The 22,923-nt window shown below is 42.8% G+C and overlaps 1 protein-coding gene across 1 annotated transcript; it reads right to left on the minus strand.

The window, feature by feature from the left end:
- Nucleotides 1-5,768: 5,768 nt before the first annotated feature.
- On the minus strand, nt 5,769-22,179 carry LOC147897613 (uncharacterized). Its single transcript, XM_087380848.1, has 4 exons — nt 21,894-22,179; nt 6,956-7,075; nt 6,404-6,506; nt 5,769-6,115 (listed from the first exon to the last, which is right to left on the minus strand). The coding sequence occupies exons 1-4, from the start codon at nt 21,989-21,991 to the stop codon at nt 5,867-5,869; spliced, it is 570 nt and encodes a 189-aa protein (XP_087236974.1). The 5' UTR covers nt 21,992-22,179; the 3' UTR covers nt 5,769-5,866.
- Between the last annotated feature and the right edge of the window lie 744 nt (nt 22,180-22,923).

A 22,923-nucleotide genomic window follows, 5' to 3' on the forward strand; every position in this document is an offset into this window, starting at 1 on the left:
CATCCCAAGCATCCTTTGCTGTCATGCAAGACCGGATGTGTGGAATAATGATTCTCTTGCATGATAAAGCAATACATGAATGTGCATTTGCATCTCTTGCATCCCATCTTGTGTGTTCCTGAGCTGGAAGAGTAGTAGCAGGAGTGCTAGAAGATGAGGCATCAGGAGGAGTACCCCCTGCAGAAGGACCAGCAGTAGAGGCAACCACTGTAGCATTGGCTGGCCTCAGATCAACCCCAGAAACAATATTCCACAAATGCTTTGCAACTAGAATATGTTTCCATGATACATGGGATAGAGGTGGACATTCAAGCCTGTGAGGATGCTTTCGATTTCCAAATTATGCATCTCCACAAAACAGAGGTGGTTCTAGGTCTGAGAATGGCTTTATAGTCTTCAGCATAGGGTGAAACAGAGTAATTTAAAATTTCCATCATATTTGAAAAGCATGGAACCTAGTCTTACAGATTTTCAGGGAATGTGGTATACCTTATTTTTTGATTATTTAATTGATGGAATTAGAACAACTCCTTACACCAACAAGAATGCAAGGTGTCTATTTGTGATTTTTTTTGGTTGACATCTATTTTCTTTACTTGGAAAGAGTAAACTTTACTTGATATTGTGAAAAAGCATAAAGTTATTTAACAATTGAATTTAAATATAACTTTCCATCAAACTTGCATGATGGTTTACCCCTTGAGAGTGAAGAAGATCATAAAATAGATATGTTTTTTTATCTAGCCCTGTTTATAAACTTATGCACTTGGTCTTCACCGGTTGTACTATTAAAGAAAAAAGAATGGTACTATGGATCATGTACACACTACCGAACTTTATCATCCTTACTAATAAAGATAAAGGATGGTGTTATGTGATTCTGCCTAGATTACTAAACTTTAAATAAGATGACAATAAAATATAAATATCATATGCCTTGCATTGATAAGCTCTTTGATCAGTTTCATATTTTACTAAAATTGATTTAACAACACCACCAAGAGCAAATTATAGAAAATTTACCCAAAACATCTTTTCATATCAGGCATGATCAATTTAAAGTACCACTATTTGTTTTAAACTAATGCTCCAGCAATATTCATCACATTATAGCATCTTAAGGCCATTACTAGGTAGGGAAATATTCTATAGTATGTCTAGATGACATCCTCATGTATAGTAAAATAAGAAAGAAGTACCTTAAACATTGAAGAACATTGCTACAATACTTTTGCTAAAGAATCCAAGTGTGAATTCTTTAAGGTACTTGGGACATATCATTGGATCCTAAAAAGGTAAGGGCCATATTAGAATACCGTGTCCAATGAGCTTAGAAGACTTACAACTATTCCTAGTGCTAGATTTTATAAAAGATTCATCCACCGATGCTAACATATTTGTGTTGATGATGGATCAGTTGAAGGAGAGGGGAAGTAGCTTCACTTGGAATGAACCTCAAAGCAAGAGTGTTTAAAAATTAATAGTAGCTGTCATCACAACACCTATCTTAAAGGTAGTGGATCCCAACAAGACCATTCGTGGTTGAAATAGATGCATGTGACTTTGCTATTGGAGCACTACTTCTACAAGACACTAGTATCTTTTGAAAGTAAGAAGCTATAGACCATGCTCAATGGGATTGCTCGGCATATGAGAAGAAACTATATACTATAGTTTATGCATTAAAGAAATGGAGGCACTATTATATGGTGCTAAATTTGAGATCATATTTGATCAAGACAGTACAAAATGATAATCAACCACATCATAAAAGAAGAAAGGCTATAGATGGGTTGAATAAATGCAAGAATTTGATATTCAATTGCGATATCAAAAGTTGGAATTTAATGTCATAATAGTATCCCTGAGCCGAATGCTAATGATTAATGAATTGAGTTTTACTCAATTCCAAAATGATTTCCAAGAGTCCCTAAAAGGAAAATGTGAGCATGATCCTCACTTTTTTGAAATATGAAATGCAATTATTGTCACATGGTAATGGTGATACACCATAGATTGGTGATAAAGGACTCAAGTGGAAAAAATATAATATTTAAAATGGTTGCTTGCTCTACAAAGGTAGACTATGTGTCCTGCATAATTATGACATAAGGTACCCATGATAGTCCAAGTGCAGGACACTTGGGAAGTCAAAAGATGTATGCACTTCTACAAAGACAAACATTTTGACCTGGAATAAATAAGGACATACAAGGCTATGTTTTGAATTGAAGCTAAACATCTTAAGGTAGGTGGTGTGCTACACCCTTTGGAGATCTCGTCTAGCAAATGGGAAGAATCTCCATGGACTTTTATTATTGGATTGCCTAGGACACAGAGGGGGGACCACTTTGTGTCGGGATTTAATGACCAAGATGGCTCAATTTATTCCAACTCTTGAATTAGCAAAGCTATTTGTGAAGCATGTTTATGGATTCTATGGCTACCAACCTATATTGTTAGCGACCGAGATAGCAAATTTAAAAGTAGTTTTTAGAGGGTTGTTTTCATGATGTTGGAAACTACTTTAAATATGAGCGTTGTAGACCATCGTAAGAGTGATGGTGAAACTCGAAAGGTCAATCAGGTCACTCAAGATATGCTTTGGGCATATGTGACGAAAAGGAAAATTAATTGGGAACAATGTTTACTCATATTAGAATTTGTGTATACCAAGCATTCAACAACCAATTAAATCCCATTCATGATGACGTATGCATTTCATCCTAGAGCTCTAATTGTGCAATGGGACTCAAAAAAGGCAAGGTTCAGGCAACTAAAGACTTCCTTGAATATATGAATAAAATGCTTAAGCTAGCCAAGGATAGCGTTAGAAAGGCTCAAGATAAAGAAAGAGGTTATGCAAGTTCACACAGTAGAAAGTTGGAATTTGAGGAAAACGAGAAAGTTTATCTTAAGGTGCCAAAATATCAAAAATCGTAAAAACGAAAAATGACCAAAGTATGTCTTAGGTATTGTGGGTCATTCCTAATACTTCAGAAAATGGGAGAATTTGCTTACAAATTAGCTTTACGAAAAGGATATAGACTACATCTGATTTTTCATGTAAGTAGACAAAAAAGGAAATAAGGAGATGATGATAATGTCATTGGGAATGAAGTCCTAGTTGAGCTCATTGAATGTACATCTTTACTAAGGAAAAAAGAAAAAAGAGCAAGACATGCAATATATCAAGAATGTCTGGTTAAATGGAAAGATAGACCTCATGAGAGTTTAACATGGGAAAATGTGTAAGCAATCTCCGAAAGAGGTTTCCCAACTTGTTTTTGAGGACGTAAATATTCCATAAGGGGAAGGGAATGTCGTGTCAATTATTATACCAAGACCATGATATGGAGGGAAACTAAGAGGATGCATGAGTGGTTGCATTAGTGGGGCTTAGAGGATTGGGATACTAGGATTAATCCTAGGCTTAAGCATTAATGAAGAGCTACAAAGAGAAGCCATGAGAGGGCTTTGATGGAAGAGTCCCTTGTAGGATACATGGCATCGAAAGAAGCAAGCCAAGTGGCAAGCATTGGGCATGGAGGAGAATTCTAGAGATAGCTCCAAAAAGAAAGGTCATCTCAAAAGTTAGGAGACCACTCGTGAATACTAAGAGAAAGAAGGATGTTGAAGGCAGCACACGGATTCATGGTTGGGTGAAGCTAAAAACGAAGACCCCTATGTTTGCAAGATTATTTATTGCACGCCCCCCCTTTTTTTCTCCCAAAAAAGTCTATCTTCTATGAAAACTTTTAAAAACAACACAATTAATTAACTATCCATGAGGCATTGAGAGCAAAGGCTAGTTATCTTGCAACATGCTTCATGGTATCCAAGTCATTGTCCATTGTAACCTAGAAGCAAGTGCCAACAACCACTATTGCAGTCCGCGGATTATACAACTAGAACTTCTGCTATGCTATGTCCCCTTGTGCAAACACTTGCATTCAACTATTCATAAATTGTGCTAGCATTAGGAATTTTGACTAGACCCCTCATAATTTATACCATCTCCTAGTTTACCTAGTTTGCAAGATTTTCATTGAGGTAGCTACTATTTACTATGATTTTGGTAGTTGACCTTCGCTAGCATCAAGCAACTTTTTATTTTCCAAGAACCCACTCGCTCTCCATTTGTGGACCCAATCTATGCCTCAATGCACGACCCTCCATGAGTTTCCAACGTATTGATAGACCACTTGACAAGTCCTTGCTATCCTTGGTCCTCCATGGAATCAAACCTTAATCGAAGCTCCAAGACAAGTGCCAACACATTCTGGAGATGGCTTGCTAAAGGACTACAAGGATGTCCCCTCATTTGAACAATGGCTTACGCCCTTTGATGTGAGACACGTTTTCTTCTCAAGACGAGCATTTTCTTGCCATGACTTGTTTTAGGCATGGTGCATTCCAATGTGTCTATTCATTTCTTTTGCCCTTGCTCCTGACTCTTTCAAGTTCAAGCACGTAAAATCTTCCACAATGTTAATTAAAATAGCTATATGCATGCATCAGGAGTATAGCTAGTTTTTGATTGAGTAGTTTAAGCACTTTGTGGATTTTCATCAAGGTAAATGGCAAGAACTCAAAACTTGCAACAAGGAATTTACAGCATCCAAAATGCTCACATGTCAACCTCGGAGGTACAAGAAAATTCTACAGTCAACCTTTTCCACAGGCAGGCTATGGGCCACCACCAGTTACCCATCAGAGAAAGGACATCCTACTGAATTTTCCTTTATTCATCATGTTAAGTTGACAGTTCTCGTGCTAATAGTGATCATGGCATCATGTTTTTTCATGCCTTACAAATCTAAAACCATAAATCAAAGCCAAACTAGGATACTTAGGGCTTGCCTACCAGTGGGCATGGGCAAGGCTCATGGACGGGCAAGATTGCCTACCCACAACTCGCCCACGATGGAGATTCAATAAATGCATGGGCGGTGGCCATAGTGTGTAAACGCCCTTATCAACATATAAAACAGACGAAAAAAGTTATACGATCGTGAGATCGTATCCTAAAGCCATCGACATTATGCCAACAGTACCTTGCATGATATTTCACACTGAAATAGTTGTACTATATTATTGTAATAACATTGTCAATTGTTAGCACTACCTTCCAGACAGCACTATAATAACACTTTTGTTAAGAAGTGTCCCACACAATTTCTTGCCAAGTGGCTCCCTTCTATTCTGATTCTCTCTCTCTCTCTCTCTTACACACACACACTCAATTACACACTTTCTTTTTTAGCACTACCTTGCAAGGGAAGTGCTCTACTGAGAGACAGTCACACACGTATGCACAAAGACACATAGAGTTTGCACATCACTTTGCATTTGCAAGCGGTTGCATTATAGCACTCTCAAACTTCCCAATGGTTCTACACAAAGGCTTCCATCACCAAGTGCTACAAAGTACTCATCCATTCATCTTCACGATCATTGCATTTTGCAGAACATAAGGCAGTGCTCACAAGTACTTGTAATGGGTTGTTGATAAACCGTTCTAATAATAAAACATGCTAAGAGAAGCTTGTGACCTATTCACCCTCGATCCCCTTGTTTAAACTCTAACAAACCCAAGGTATAGCAACGCTATCAACTGCAACATTCAAAAAACAACCAAAGTTGACAATCTCTCCCATACCACATATTCCATAAAGGCTCAAGAAAAATCAACCAAGCCTGCAATTCGAACTGGATATTATTACTGCACTCGTGAAATTGGCCTTAAAGCGCAATTTCGATCAAGAGAGAAGGCAATGCTTGGAAAAATTGTGACTAGAAGCAAAACGAGATAGGTATCCATATTTTGTTTCAATTTGGAAATCCAACAAACAACCCAATTCAATCAATCATCATCATCATCATCCTCAAAGTCCTCAAACCGAGGTGCCATAGACTCTGCCTTGGCAGCCTCCGCAGCTTCCTGTTGCTGTTTGAGTTTTTTCAATCCCTCCTTCAGGTATTGCCGCTCAAGCTCTTGAATTTGTCTATACATTTTCCTTGGGGGAGGAGCTTCTCTTCCTTCAGAGATAGCCTGAAATCTTGCTTCATCGTACTCTCTATTCTGCTTACGCCTTACATTGGTAAACTCTGCCTGCAAGCAAAGTGCTATTTCAGTACGTAAACATGTTTAAGACCTTAAAGACAGTACCCATCTTTTCTGTGCATGGCTGGATGTGTCTGTATATTTCAACACTGTCAAATACAGAACATTTCTCAGTCTGGATGAGCCTGAGAGAGCTTTTTTTAATTTTTAACTCAATGAGAGGACTTCTATTAAGTACAAAAAATATCCTCATGAAGCTTTAGGCGAGAAATTTGAATTTCAAATTTTTGAGCTTTAAGGCACATCTACGACAGATCTTCCAGAAAGAAAACTTACATCAGCAATATCAAAAGCCCTGTCTTTTGCAATCCCTAGATCTATTAGCTCCATCACTCGATGTGCACATTTCCGAGCAGGAAAACCTTCAAAGCTGTTTGGGCTGTTCCAAAAAGAGCAAACGTTTCTTATTACACACAAAAACTCTGTCCAAAAAATCAGAACTTGGATGCCATCCTTCTCAGTCAGTCTTTACACCAATGAACTCTAAAGATTAGATTTCTTGGTACAGATAGAGTCTGAGAACAGTAGTGCACATTCACGTCAAATTTCCTCAAAGGCCTGTCAAATCAAACCACATGGCAGCTCAGACTAGACAACTTTATTGATCTTAGAAATGAGGTGAAGACAACAAACCTAGCATATATAATACACAAGAAGCACATATAAATTGAATTCATATATACGGGCAGGTACTATAGAATTCATTATTTATTCCATGGATTTATAAATTGAATTCATATATACGGGCACGTACTATAGAATTCATTATTTATTCCATGGCAGAAAATAGGAGTCTTGTGTACCACATTCCAGAATGAAAAACCTTACTCATAAGCCTCATATTTCAGTTCAGGATGCCGTTTGTAAACCTCCAATACATACGGATCTTCCGGCAAGACAATAACAGTGGGATCTTTTGGAGGAGTGTACTCTGCCAATGGTGGGTTCCTGCAGCCGATGCAGATTTCATAAGGACACTGATGGAACCCCCCCCCCCTTCTCTCTCTCTCGCTCTCTCTCTCTCTCTCTCAGATTACCACACAGAGCATGGACAGCAAGTATGAAACTTCAAAAGAACCATAAAAGCAAGATCATATGTACAGGATGGGGGACAGACATAAGGAAATGGTTCAGCAGATGGAAAGTGGAACCATACATAACTATGCCACCTGAAAAGGTCAGATCAAATAAATCCTCTATGCTGGTCATCATTCATGAAATCAGATGCCTCTGCACATGCTCTTTGTGATGTACGATGACCGGCATCGTCTTATGGTTTCCATTTATAACAAGTGCTAAGGGACATTCTCTTTCAAGCACCTGAACCATTTCCTTATGGCCTATCACATAAGCCAGTATTCAATCCAAAAACAGCCTAGGAGAGGCCTCCCTCCCCAAATGATGCAGCTGTGAAAAGAGCGTCCTACTAGTCCTAAACAATTGAAACAAAGAAGAAGAGAGCGTAAAAACGATTGAAATCTCAATATGTTCACACTTGCAAACCTGAGAAAAATACCCTTTGCATTTGCGAGATCTTTTCTTGACATCCTAATGATAATATTCCTCCAAAAAAGTAGAATATGCAGGGATGAAGAGGATTCAAAACCAAGGAGTCATGAATTTCACATTTGTGTCTTCATGTTGATCATGTAACATCACCACACTGAGGCAGATGCAAGGATGGACCAGTCGCTAGCATATACATTACAAGAACATGTACCATCTATATCTCAAAATTTTCCATGGGTTGTCTTTTGAGCCTTGTGACTGGTCTCTTTCAAGACTGAGAGGTTAAAGTTTTACGAGTTTAAAACAACATGTTGGAACCCTAACAAATAAGCTTTGATGATTGCATGCATAATTCGAAATTCAATGTTCTCTGACAAAACAAAAGCGCTGATGCTGCATAACTCAATGTTCCAAGTTTTACGTTTTGACATAAACATTTTTTGAAACACCTGAAAGCCACATAATAACGCACTAATTCCTTTACTGATGAGTGATGGGCTTCTTTAACCAACAGGGTAAGTTCAGCCTGTTAGAAATCGACCAACAGAGGGTACGCACAGCGGAAGACTGATAGAATAGCCCAGGAGCTCACACTGTGTGTGTGTGTGTGTGTGTGAGTGTGTGTGTGTGGTGTGGAATCACAAACTTCTTAGACTTATGTGCTTCAAATAGATGTGCAGACTCATCAATAGACAATGATCCAGCCAGATATAGAAGCTACCAAAAGAATATATTTCCGTCCAAAACTATGGACACAATACAAAGAGAAAAGTCCACTAAAGCGTGGTCCTTTGATCTTACCACCACGTACATCTATTATCTGCTGGATATCTCTAGAGTTAGCCCGCGTGCTCCAACTCGAGCATATGTAGACTCTCCGTCCAGATCACAACACCTTACTACCCTGAGAGACAGCCAAGGTTCAGCCTCTCCTCCAGGATGAGGTCCACGGAAGTGTCTTCTGGCCGCTCTTGTCTGCTCCCTTTTCTGCTGAGCTGCTGGATGATTGAATGAGGCCAAGTGCCTCTCTTTATATAGGGCAAGGCTGCCCACAACACCACCGACCCAGTAGGGGAAATGGCCGACCCCTACTGGCCGCCTTTCTCCCCCTCCTGGCCGATTTCTATGCAGGCCCACTCCTCCCCTAACCGACCCCTTCCAGGGCTTTATTACCTGTGCATATGCCCTCCAATTGCTGCACAGTTTCCAGCCTTGGTTCAGCCCTCTAGTCAGGCCTGCTATATCCAGCCCAACCAGCCTGTCCACCAAGGTCTTCTCCTTTGCTGTCCAGCTGCCAAGCATTGCGCCAGTTCCAGGGCCTTGCTGCAGGTCAATTTCCTGCCCACAAGCACTGCCAACAAGTTCGCCTTTCCGACGCTTTTCTCCTGGGTCTATTCTACCATCTGGTGCTGCTCCAAATCTGCCTCTGCCAGGCTAGATCCAGGCTGAACATTCCGTCCATGAGCTCCATTTGTTGCAGCCATCATGGCTCCTCCAGGTACCTCACTTTTCTTCACTCTTTGATTCCTGCCCACATGGCAGACATAACCCTGCCCATGTGTCAGATTCTCAAGACCCAGGTCCACCCCCCCAATGCTCTCCTCATACGGGGACTCACAGACGGGCAGGTGACCTCTATTCCAACACCCCCTCCCAATACCAATCCGTTGGTGCAGATGCTCCAGTAACTCCCCGGTCCTAGTATCTGGAACATTTTGATGTCGAAATCTTTTCCTGGCTTTTCATCTAGTGGCTCCTGCTCCACCAGGTCTAGTTCCGCTTTCGCACACCATCCTGGTACACAGGTCTGTCTCTGGTAGCACCTCCTCGCACCACCACCTTCATCTGGAACATTTCGATGTCGAAATCTTTTCCTGGCTTTTCATCTAGTGGCTCGTGCTCCACCAAGTCTGGTTCCGCTTTCGCACACCATCCTGGTACACAGGTCTGTCTCTGGTAGCACCTCCTGGCACCACCACCTTCAATCACGTTCACGCCTTCGAACTCAAGCAATCCAAACGCCACAATCTTACAATTGCCCCCCTCATAATGAGTGAACAACCTGGAGTCTTCCAGGCACCATACTATGAGGGTCTAAATCCCAAGAATATCTCCAGATACCCTAGACCACAAACTCTCACTGCGCTCTCAAGCATGTACTCTTCTGGCTTCTGTACACCTTGTCCATCACCTTCCAGCAATCTGTGTCCGAGGTTTGAGAAAGCACCCACACTTCCCCTTCTTCCTTCAAAGAAGGCCCATTCCTTCCAATCTCGCATTACCTGAGACATGAAGAGCAAATTCTCTCACAGCATGCTATAAAGGTTTTCATTAAGAACAACCAGTACATACCAGTCGTACTGCCTGTGTCCTTGCTCTGAAAGAAAACCATGCACCTCATTGAGGCACATACCAATAACCTAGTCTTTCTCCTCTTCAAAGTCTTCACGGTTGAAATCTTTTCCTAACCCTTCCATGGTGCTTGATTGTGTGTCCTTTCCGGATCTCAGCACAACCATACACTCGCATCGGAGGAGCGGCTTGAACTGCAGTGATCTGGCACTGGACATAGATAAGTGCACACATGGCACCCTTGCGGACGGCGCGATCTGCTTGAATATGAGAGATTAATGGAATCCCTGATATGCTCTGATCACCGCGTATCACGACGGGCTAAGGTAAACCTTCCACAATCGTGAAGGTGTTCTGCCGCCAATCAGGCGTCGGAACATGCTCACGGAACCACTGAATCCCGAGGATCATGTCGCACCCCATCAAAGGAGTCAATATAAAATCCCGCGTAAACATGGCCTTCTGAGCTGAAAAAGTGAACTGGATGGCCTTATGCGTGATGTGTGTGCGCAATTCAGGCGTGAACCCGTCCACTGCAAGCTCGTGAGACACCAAGGTGCACCTCACTGTCTTGGCAAGCTGAGGGGAGATGCATCTTCTGAACTCCCCATATCGAACAGGACAATAAACCGATGCCGGTTAGCTGTGCCATACGCTCGAATGAGCGCCTTCTTTTGATCTGAGAAGTCGCCCTCCTTACCTTAAAAGACCACCGTGGGAACGGCGTTCAAAGCAAGGAAGACAGCATTCGTAGCTGAGGATGGAGGCGGAGCTGGAAGAGCCAATACATTAGCGACGGACGAAGTAGGTGCTTTAGCAGCCTTTTCGGCAAGCCACTTCGGACAATCCTTCTTGCCATGCCCAGCGATGTGGTGGCAATGAAATCAGCGATGTTCTTGGTGGTACCACTTCTGCTCGTCGGGCTATAGATAGCCTCCTGTAATACCCGCTTTTGCCTTCTCATCCGGAGTCATCTTTGGCTTGGACTCCCTCTTTTGACCAGAAGCTTGGCCTTCTTTCTTTTGGAACTGGTTGTCCTTCTTCTGATCCTTACCCGCTGTGTTGTTTGAGTGCTGCGGGGCTTTGGAATCTTTCTGGACCTGCTTGGGCTTTCCCCCATTCAGCATCATCTCCTGATTCTGTGCGAGAGTCAGCGCCCGCTTGTAATCCGACGAGTCGAAGTTCCGAATGGTAAAACGTATATTCGTGTCCAAACCTCGAATGAATTGCTTCATCTTGGCGCTCTCCGTCACGCCCAACTGTTGCGCCAGTGTGATGACCTTATTACTGTATGGCAAACCAATCTGGGAGAGACGAGCGAACTCATCCTCCAAGTTAAGCATATATTGGGGTGGGAGAAAACGGGCTTTGAGGTCGGCCACAAACGCTGCCCAAACGAAATTCGTCTTAAACGTTTTTGGGTCAGTATGCTTACTAGCCCAATGCTACCACCAAGTCACCGCCTCACCTGTAAGATGAGGGGCTGCAAGGTGGACTTTATCTTGCTCATCTTGAATCCGCGCTAACAGAAAATGAGCTACAAACTGATGAATAAATTGCAAAATTGCTGAATGATCACACTTACCATCATACTTAACAAAATTTGGAGTGGACCGAGTGAGTGGTGTTACCTTTGTCGATGGCGAAGCTGTGGCGGAGACGGCCGCTACGCTCAAACTTGCTTGCATAGCGGCTAACATTTGTTTGTGTTGGAGAAGCATCCCCTCTCGGTCTAGCTTTTGTTGCCTCTCTGCCTAGCCGAGCTCTGCGCATCGCAGTGCCTCCTCATTTTTGCGTTCCTCACGCATCAACAAGAGTAGTTTTTCAAAATCTGTGGTTCTTCTTTCTTCCGACACCTTTTCTGCTTCTTTTTCATCCAGACGTTGTATTCCAGATAGCCTGAAGGTTCCTTCCTCAGAGCATGCTGGTTTTCAGCCATTTCCTAGGGCAGCTCTAGCCCTTCATCTTCTTCGTCATCATCGAGCTACACGGAGGACTGCGCTTCGCTCCCTCTACTGCTATCTTTTCTACAGTTTCTCTACATGGAATCATCTTTCTGATTCACCTTAGCCACGGTCCTTAAGACACAACGGCTTGAGGTTCTTGTATTCAGTTTTTCATATTACCGACAGGCACTATGTTTTCTGAGTCCCATTCTTCACTTGTGTCTGAGTATTGTCTACTTTTTGATCGCTCCACTGCAAACCCTATCGTTTCTCTATATGGTATCAGAGCCATGGTGAGCTAAAGACCCCAGATCTCTGGTGATCTAAAGATCTTGCTTCTTCATGGAGGCCATATGTACAGGGAGCATCACTCCTATGAACATATCAGTTTCCTCTTCATTCCGCTGCGCACTAAGGGAGAGAACTCCATCTTCTACTCCCATCCCTCCCTTTCAGAACTCCATCTTCTACTTCCATCCCTCCCTCCCTTTCAGAACTCCATCTTCTACTCCCATCCCTACCTCCCTGTTTGGTTTCTGGCTTGACACTCCCCATTCCTTCGAAAGAGGGGGTCATGATTCTTCCCCGCTACCACCATCAGCATCGACTTCCAGGATCTACAAGTTCTCCCTAGGCAGGACCCTTTCTATTCAAATGTGTCTAGATGACTGTTGTTTCGAATCTTCTACCTGCATGGAGGCGGGGATAGACTCCTCTCTCCCGAGGTCCAAGATCGGACACACACTGGCTCACTGTTCAGCTCCGACCTCTCTGGATTATCAGTACTGCTACGACAAATTTGTTCTTTACCTTTGCTCTTTCCTCCACCTTTCGGCGGTGAGAGGGGGTGGCTTATTCTCTCAAGCTTCACAGTGTTCTTATTTCTATTTGGTATCATACGTGTAACTCCGACACTTGAGGAAGTGAACATGCAAGGGCACTCCTCTTGTGATCTTCTATTGGGCATTTCACAGGGATAGCCAGCACCACCATCGACATCCCTACACGAAGCTCCAAGCACACACTGTTTGCCCCTCCAAATTGGCAATTGAGAGGGGGTATTCGGCAACTAAACAATCCCCAATTTATGGGGCAATCTAACAGCTCACAGGCCAGCCACCTTAGCCAAACAAGTGGCCAGAAAGACCAGCTGGTCTGGCCAACCAGAACTGGCCGACCAGCTGGTAGGCCTACCGACCAGCTGGCCGACCAGCTAGGTCTGGCCTATAAAGGCATCTGCCCCCACACTCCTTCTGACAGGACAGGACCTGCAGCTGCTCCTCTTCTCCGCCATCCTTTGCTGCAGCCCCGCCTGCTCCATCTACCTCTCCTCTTCAAATCTGCTCCTCTTTGCCTTCTCTCTGCCTCTCCTTCCTGCCTCCTGGCTGCTCCATCTTCTCCTCCAGATCTGCCCCCATCCTGCTCCAGATCTGCTCCTCTGCTCCTTCTGCTCCAGATCTGCCCCATCCTGCTCCAGATCTGCCCCTCTGCTCCTTCTGCTCCAGATCTGCCCCTCCTGCTCCAGATCTGCTCCTTTTCTTTATCATGTTGCTATTCCATATAGCCTGAAGGTTCCTTCCTCAGAGCATGCTGGTTTTCAGCCATTTCCTAGGGCAGCTCTAGCCCTTCATCTTCTTCGTCATCATCGAGCTACACGGAGGACTGCGCTTCGCTCCCTCTACTCCTATCTTTTCTACAATTTCTCTACATGGAATCATCTTTCTGATTCACCTCAGCCACGGTCCTTAAGACACGACGGCTTGAGGTTCTTGTATTCAGTTTTTCATATTACCGACAGGCACTATGTTTTCTGAGTTCCATTCTTCACTTGTGTCTGAGTTGATCGCTCCACTGCAAACCCTATCGTTTCTCTATAGACGTCGCTTTTCATCTGAGGCCAGTAGTATGTTGCATTGAGTAACCTATAAGTCTTGTTGATGCCTGGATGGGCAGCATAAGGAACTACATGATGCTCTTTTAACAAAAGACATCGAACATCCTTGTCATGTGGTACACAGACGCGATCTTGATAATACAGAAAGTCGTCCGTATAAGAATAGAATAAGAAAATCTTCTGTTCAAAAGTCGAAGGTTGACCTTTCAAAAGAACTTGTACTGCTGTACCGAAGTCTTTGTCATTGAGATACTTCCCTTTGAATAAATTCGATACATCCACAGATAATGCAGAGATTATCATTGAGATACTTCCCTTTGAATGAATTCGATACATCCACAGATAATGTAGAGATTACCATAGCTGATGCTAGAGTTAACCTGTTGAGAGCATCTGCAACTACATTGCGTAGTCCTCCAATGTACTCAATGGTCATGTGAAAGTTGGCCAGAAACTCAACCTAGCGTGCTTGTCGAGCGTTCATGACTGGCTGAGTAAAGATATACTTAAGAGAGTGATGGTCTGTTTTTACCACTGAGTCGGCTCCCATGAGATAATGTTTCCAAGAGTGATAAGCATGTACAATGGCAAGAAACTCCTTATCATAAACCGGGTATCGGGTTTGGATATCGGAATGTTTATGGCTGTCAAAAGCAATAACTCTGCCTTCTTGCATCAAGACTGCTCCTGTAGCGATGTCGGAAGCGTCGGTCATGACCTCAAACAGAAGGTTTGGGTCAGCTTGCTTGAGTTGTTGGAAACTATACTCTATTTCAGGAATCCACTGAAAAACTGCCGTGCTTTTCAATAATTCGGACATAGGAGCTGCAATCTTGGAAAACTAATAGACCTTTGTATGGTAGAAGTTTGCCAATCCGAGAAAAGAGCGGACATCATGAACATTCTTAGGAGTAGGCCAGTTTCGGATTACCTCGACCTACTTGGGATCCACAGAGATGCCTTGAGCTGAAATAACATGTCCCAAATATTCGAGTTGGGTTTTAAAGAACTCACTCTTCTCAACGTTGATGTAGAGAGAATTTGCGCAGAGAACTTCAAAAACTTGGTGAAGATGTTGTTTGTGCTCATGTAGGGATTTGCTGAAAACGAGGATGTCATCGAGGTAAACGATGACGAACTTATCAAGGAAAGGCCTGAAGATGTCGTTCATTAGTGTCATGAATGTGGCCGGAGCATCGTTTAACCCAAAAGGCATGACCAAACATTCATAGTGTCCATACTTTGTTCGAAAAGCTGTCTTGTACTCATCGCCTTCTCATATGCGAGCAAGGCAATGGATATTTGTTTTTTATAGTGAGCTTGTTGAGGGCTCGGTAGTCAATGCAGAGGCGCATTGACTTATTATTTTTTTCTACAAGTAGTACAGGAGATCTGAAAGGGCTGCGACTGGGCCGAATGTGATCTTTGTCGAGTAGGTCGGTCACCTATCTTTGGATTTCTTCATTTTGAGTGTAAGAAACCCGATAAGGAGATTTCGACGGTGGATTACTGCCGAGAATAAGTTCGATTGGGTGATCCACTGGTCGTCGACATGGTAACTGCTTTGGCAATTCCTGTGGAAAAATATCCAGGTAAGGCTGGAAGAAAGGCTGGTTGAGGTACTCAGGAGGATCCTTTGTTGGTGTCTCCTCTACTGCCGTAACCAACAGAAGTGAAGTCTTTACTTGACGTTTACAAACCCACTTCTTTACCTGTAGGGCAGAGGCAACTGGGGTTGAAGGAGAGTCCTTAGAACTAGTTAGCTCAATAAGTTTTTCCTGGTGGACAAACTGGATAGTATGGTTGTGAAAACTGATTGATGGATCATTGTCGTAGAGCCACTGTTGTCCACGAATGACATCGTACTGAGAAAGAGGCATGATGTCGAAGTTCAACTTGTCCATATAATGTTGTATGTGAAAAGACAGATTTTTTATCTTAGCACAAAAATGTAGTTCCATTTGCAAGTTCAATCTGATAGTCCATAGGACTACGACTGGTGGTCAACCGAAGTTTTTTTACCATAGAACTAGCTAGGAAGTTATGAGAGCAGCCACTGCCGATGAGGATAGTAACTGTTGTTCCTCAAATCGATCCTTGGACGCAAAGTACTTGAGTGGCCAGGGAAGGTTCATGGATGGTATTTGCCATTCGAACAGCTTTGCCTTTCTTGTCTTGTGCTGGGGTAGCATCTTCTGTTTGGGAAGTGCCATGAGAGCATGAAAGCAGTCATCATCAATTAAACCATCGATCTCCAGCACCAATGTGGTGAAATGAGAGATGTATGAAGACAGGGAGCCCGTTTTGAACGTGCTTGGAAGTCCGAATTGGCAGGTATGAACTGCTTACGAAGCACGTGTTCAAAACATTCCCAAGTTAACACACTTTTCCGTCCTTTAAGCCTCGTTGCCACCATAGGAAAGCTGTATCTTTGAGAAGGGAGGCTGCCAAGGCAATCTTTTTGCCTTCACTGAGGTCGACAGTATCAAAGTACATGCGCAATTTTGCGAGCCATTGGTCAACTGTTCGGCGATTTCGTTGACCAATGTAGGCTTCCGAAAGTTTAATGTCAAGTCTTTTAGTTTTCGAAGCTTGGAGTAAGCGGTAGAGGGCACGGAGTTCAGTGTTTTCTACCTCTGGTGGAAACGAGTCCACATAGTCGTCTGGTGGCGTCACGCCATCCTCTGTATGTGTGGTACTGCGAGAATCCTGGAGTCATTGGACTTTATGGACCAAGTCGGAGATGCTATCCTGAAGCTGAGAAATTTGAAGTTGAAGTAATGCGTCACCTTGTATGTTGACTTCAGGGGTCTTTTTTGGACTTGAGTTGCTTATCTCCGGAGAGGCTACACACGAGCGTTGCGACATATCCTAGGTCCCTGTGAGAAGAGCACAAACCTGCGCTCTAGTTTGTACCATTCCTGGAAGAAGATCCGAGCTGCTCCCTGAGATTGCTCATGTTGGAGGGGGCAGGCGAGGCAGGATGGAACCACCCGTGGAAATCTGGTAAAGGAGGTCCTGTCTAGGGTAACATTGGTGATGCCAAAGTGCGTGTTACTGCTCATGAGAGGACAGGGGTAGGTTGCAGAGTCCACGGATCTGAGGAGGGATAAGGAGCTGCTGTCGGGGACGCAGGATATCCAGGAGGAGGAGTGCCTTCAGAGTGTAAATATTATCTTGGGGAAGGTAAAACCTGTTCAGGAGGATATCTGGGAGCTGAAGAAGGTGGAGAGTACCCTGGAGATGCTGAAGCTAAGGGGTAAAAGTCTCTCCAAAGATGGACAGCAAACTCATGAGGAATATCGGGTTCTGGGTATCTACGTGTCTCGTGAAACACAACCTAGACTGTGCTAAGGAAGTAATGTAATTGAGGTGCCTCACGCAGAAGATATAGGATGTGGTCCAAGTCACTGGAAGGGCACGTGACACAAAAGACCCACGATGCAAAAGCTCCGAAATGGGCTGGCTGTGCAATCTGAACACGATATTGTGTGATAGATGATGCCTGAGGTGTCCTTGAAGGGATTGAGGCATTACCAGGGGTTTCCATGCTTTAAGGAGGGGGCTTTCATTTGCTGTAATTTGATAATGAGCAGCAAATAACAATATGAAAGAGAATCCTAAGAAATAGAATGGAAAGAATCCACCTGGCATAGATTAGAGCTGCCAGACTGTGCTGAAAAGCGTGTACCAGCGGTGGGCTTCGGGCTGGAAAGAGTACAGCATCAATTGTGAGTTGAAGGAGGTCCTAATGTCGAGTTGGTAGAAGACAAAAGTCAGGCTTCAAATTTTGAAATTAGGGTTTGCTCTAGAGGGAGGCGATTCAGTGACCAAACAGTCCAGTTGTGGGCAGAAATATGTCGCCAGCAATAGCACGATCAACCAGTTGGGGCTCGATATGTTAATAGAGGCGAGATCTTGGAAAAAGATGGACTGGTTGACGCAGGCAATCGAGAACTATGCAAGATGGAGGCCTGACGAAGGGCACGGCTGGCTGCAAGAAGATGGCGCAATCACGTACGGCAGAAATAGGCGAAACAGGTACTGGTTGCCCTTTTTAGGCCCTCTAGGCACCCTTTGTAGGTTGGTGCTTGGTGCCAAAAGGTGTGTCTATTCTAAGGGGTATGACCCTTGGAATAGGTGTACCTTTTCATGAAGGGGCGTAACCCTGTTTTAAAGAGGTGTGTCCCAACACAAAAAGATGTGTCCTTTTTTTTTTCCACGATGGGGTGTGTCCCTTGGGTGAGGAGTCAAAACTCTTCATCAAAAGGTGCATCCCCTGGTTTTGGGACAGCCCAAGCACATCAAAAGACACGATTTTTGTCGTGTCCATTCACATCAACTCATGATGTGAGGGAGATGGAGAGGCCACTGATGACTTTAGGTGGGGTTGGCGCTAATAAATTTTACGCTCATTCTCTCCATCTCTTCCATGCAACGTGCGTGGATATCCTTCTAGCGGAAAAAGATGTATCAGATAGGCGCTAGAAGGTGGGGGGCATTTCCTACAGGCAGAAGCAAAATTTGCTCTGATACCACTGTAAGAAATCCTAGATTTACTATATTTAGAAATGTGCTAAGGAACAGAAAGGAGACTGAAATAGCAGAGAACAAGGAATATTTGTATTGCTTGAGTGTCTGTAGTGTGTCATCCATACAGCAGATTTGGAGCAGCAGGAGAAAGGCGACTGAAAGGTGAACCTGTTGGCAGTTCTTGTGGGCAGGAAATTAACCTGCAGCAAGGCCCTGGAACTGGCGCAATGCATGACAGCTAGACAGCAGAGGAAAAGACCTTGGTGGACAGGCTGGTTGGGCTGGATATAGTCAGCCAACCAGGCCTGATGAGAGGGCTAAACCAAGGCTGGAAACTGTGTAGCAGCCAGCCTTGCCCTATATAAAGAGAGGCACTTGGCCTCATTCAATCATCCAAAGAGATCCCAGACCAAATGAGATCCGACCCTAATTTTTATGTTCTTCCTCCCCCAAAAGCTGCAAATACTTATAATGTCACTTTTAGAGCTATAATATCTGGACTTTCATAAGACAAAAATGTGCAATATTACAACTTGACATTTATTGAGGGAGGGACCATATTGTCTTCGGACATGCAACATATAGATATATTAGGGCTAGTCACAGTATGTCTCCCTCTTATATCCTGATTAGATAAGAATACGTAAAAATAAATTATAATTTTGGCATAATAGACCCAAATCACTTATATGCTAGCAAGTCTGTAAACAAGCGACGGAATGTAGGAAAGGTATGAAGAGCAACAATCAATGGGCATTGAGGATGAATATGTATAATAGTTATAACGGATGCGTCAATTTTACGAGCAAAAACCTATGAGCAGGTTTATACGAGCGTGTTTTTCAAGAGATTTTAAAAATAGTATTTCTTTAAGAAACATGGTTTTTACACTTTTATTTTCATTAGAACTAGATCCCTTTATCATAAAATTATACAGACTAGTCACTCATTCATTTTTACATAACATAAATCTTCTTATTCATAGACATCCCTTTGTACCCTTGTTATTACCTTAAAAAAGTATTGAAAAATAATTTATTTAAGAAACGTCCCTCATAATCACTCTCAATAAAATAATATTATACATAAATAATTACTTATTAAACATATCATATGGCAATATCTTTCAAGTGTTTTTATAGTATTAATAACAAGATATTTATGGACATGTTTCTACAGAAGTTTAAATTACTGTAAATAAGTATTAACTTGGGCTTATATATCACTCTCATAAAATACATGTAATGTTTAATACTATATATGCAAGGTTTTCCAAAATATAACCCCATAGATGTGCTCAAATGGGGTTTTCCGATCAATTTGAGTGGCTGAATGACTATATTTGGACATTGGATGTGAAAGTTATGTCACTTTTAAAAGTGCTGTCCAAGGTAGTTTCGCCAGCGAAACTACCTTGAAAGACCTTGTTCAAAGGGGTTTCGCTGGCGAAACTACCTTGATGGCTTGCTTCAATGAGTTTTCTTTGGAGAAACCCTTTCATGAAGATAGGTTGAGAGAGGTTTTTCAATGTTTTCAATGTCACCCCCTATTAAGTAAAAAGTTGTAAGAAGGATCATAAGGGAATTTTCATAGAGAAGTCTACTCTACATGTGGGTTTCTTCAAAAGCCATCCCATTATGTTCTCACCATTCCCAAAGATTCACATAAATATTCGTGTATAAAATAGGCATTCCTATAATACTTTTCATATTTCTAAGTGAAACTATGTTTTCTTCTGATCCATTTTTGTCATATTTTTGCATAGTTGGAAGCTTTTTTTTTCCTTCGCTCGGACGCTCGGAAGATTTCGCTCGGAAAATGCTCGTCCCCTAGTTATAACAAAAAATGGCAATAGGAAAGAATGCATTTGTTTCTTGCCACCAAGCAATGGAGCTGCAACTGTATGTGTGTATGTGGTGAGATCTTGTTGGGCCGCAAACGGAATTTACACAAGCTGCTCCAAGGTCTGTCTTCCTCTCTCCTGCTGTGTGCCTTTGCTGTAGCCTTCAGTGGCGTCGGTAAGAGGTTGGACTCTCCAAACTTGCTTACTGATCTAACGTCCATTAGGCCCCTTTTATAGCTGAGGGGAAGCCCCCCACCCACCCCCCAAAATGCCCAGCCCAAGAATGGTCAACCAGCAGCCAGATCTGACAGACCAGATCTGGCTACCTGAATTGCTGCTGCTGCCCCTAGATGGCCGACCGGCTCTTGCTGACCGACCCTGTTGCCGAGGCAATATAAGCCCCCGGCCCTACCTCCACTTGACCTCTCACAATTTGCCCCAGCTATGGGCTCATCTATTGCCCCCTCTGCTGGCATCTCTGGCAGCCCATTTGGCTGATCTGCTCCTCTTGAAACCAGACTTTTGCCCAGAAAAAAGGCTATCCTTAATTTTATCTCTAAGTATTTTCAAGGATGTTGCAAAATCGTGCACAGGATATTTTTGGAAGTGCTGGGGAGTCCCTTCTAAAGGGGGTGAAGACCTTTTGATGACAATGTATCTCAAGGGTCCTTGGGGAGCTTAAATTCTTTGAACAAAGTAGTAGAAGAACCTCTGACAAACTTCAAAAGTATTTTGGAAGAGCTAAACCAAAGAAATTTCAAAATAGTCTGTCTATACATCACACGGTACCCGTAAGGACATGTCTAGCAATATCAAGCCGAATAAGTAAGCGAGGAGCTCTCATTCACAAAGCTACGTCCATATGAGAAGTCGTGTTGCCAAAGACGATGCACAAAAGCTTATATCACAAACTATTATGGCACTTATATCAAACCTCCAATATCTAGGCGCAAGGTCTCATTAACAGAAAACGTCCATATGACAACTCATACTGCCATAGACGATGGACAAGCTTATTTCTTTGATCAGACTTTTCATAATGGGAATTCAACGTTCATATGACAACTCATACTGCCATAGACGATGGACAAGCGTATTTCTTTGACTAGACTTTTCATAATGGGAACCCCCTATTCAACTTGCTTTGCACCTTGGGTTGACACTACATAAGCGGTCTGCCCTCCACCTACAGTACTGATAATGCTAGATGGGAGCTCCCGTATGCTGAAGCGGTACTGGAATCCAAAAGTCATGTACATTCATTAGGAGTATTGCTCTACATCCATGAATATAACATGATAGAATCACCTTGTACTGCATGAACCAGGCTCTGTCGGCCTTCGCGTGAAATTGACAAGTAAAAATGCATCAAATTAAACCTCTGAAAAACGACTATACAAAAAGTTCTTTGATAGAAAGATCAAGGTTGCAACTGATCCAAGTCTAGTTGCCAAATATGGTTACTTCAATACGTAGGCCAACTTGTGACTGGATAGGCCACACTTAAAGTGCTTTCTTCTTGATAGTCTGGTCGCTCTGGGTTCGAGGGAAAAGAAACTATACGTCGGGGCAAATTGCTGCTTAGGGAAAAGAAAATATGCATCGATATGTCAATGCAAGTGAATTAACCCGTAATTTCAGACGAAAACCAAATTTAAACAACAAATGGAACGAAGGTAGAAGAATTACTTGACAAGAGGCTCAAACCAAACAGGTTTTTTGTTGAGCAACTTCGCTTCTAAAAGCTTCTGAGTCAAATAAACAAGTCGCACCCTTCTGTTGGACATTTCCGGTGAGCACTCCAACTGTTTCTTGGGACTCCAACTCTACACAGGGATCAAAAACGAATTGTGGGATGGATCCAAAGCCTAAGCTCTTTGATTTTCATCGTGCAATGGCTACAGAAATCAAAGGGAGCACACTTCTGGAGTGCCCACGAACAATGGATTGCCAGCATCGTTCTAAGTTTTTTTGGATTTCTTAAGCATTTTGTTAACATTGAATAATTACTTTTAGTGAAACCTCTTATTTCACTAATTGAATGTACAACCTCTCATTTCATTATGGTCCACACTTGAGGTGGCACCCCATACATAAGGTGGGGCGAGAGAGTCCTTCATGAGTTGCCTTGTGTGTGTGTGTGTGTGTGTGTGTGTGTATGCAAAAGCAAATCTCTGAAGAATGCATACTTATCTAAGGAGGCATGGGAGCATCTTTCATGTTAGTGGTCCAGAATGCAGTATATTCAACCCATGAAAGCAAAGGGACGTAGTGAGCGAGAGAGGAGTGAAATCCCCCAAATAGCCAGAAATTCTTAGAAATATGATGCCATTGGAAACAAAGGTGGAGGCCAGCTGACAATGTCACATACACCATTTACACTTATGAAGCATAGCATTACGAGGAGCAACTCAAAGAGCAAATGCCACATTCACATAGAGCAAAAGCAAATTGATATGTGATGGGACTACTAGATGTTGGTTGGTTTTTCTTGCTAGTGAGGACTCTCATTCCATTCACTTAAGGGTTTCAAGAAGGGTGGACCCATCCCTCATTATACTCTAATGATAATTTCACACCTACTTGAAAGAATTAATGACAACGCCTAACAAGACACCTTGTGGAGCTAGAGTCCTAATGAGCTACAGTCGATATTGAATATGGATAGTGTTTAGGTAAGTGGTTATGTCGAGATTAGTTACTTATTTAGATTACATCT

This window comes from Dipteris shenzhenensis, chromosome 10, assembly GCF_047967505.1.
Source record: "Dipteris shenzhenensis isolate YYH24624 ecotype China chromosome 10, Dip_SZ_1.0, whole genome shotgun sequence".
Classification (NCBI taxonomy): domain Eukaryota; kingdom Viridiplantae; phylum Streptophyta; class Polypodiopsida; order Gleicheniales; family Dipteridaceae; genus Dipteris; species Dipteris shenzhenensis.

Bases quoted from the DNA above. Each gene is read 5' to 3' on its own strand.
- LOC147897613 (XM_087380848.1), bottom strand. From the start codon at position 21,991: ATGTCCAACAGAAGGGTGCGACTTGTTTATTTGACTCAGAAGCTTTTA. The intron at 6,507-6,955 runs GTAAGGTTTTTC...TTTTTGGAACAG, and splicing joins CTGAAATATGAGGCTTATGA to CCCAAACAGCTTTGAAGGTT. The intron at 6,116-6,403 runs GTAAGTTTTCTT...CTTTGCTTGCAG, and splicing joins GGGCTTTTGATATTGCTGAT to GCAGAGTTTACCAATGTAAG.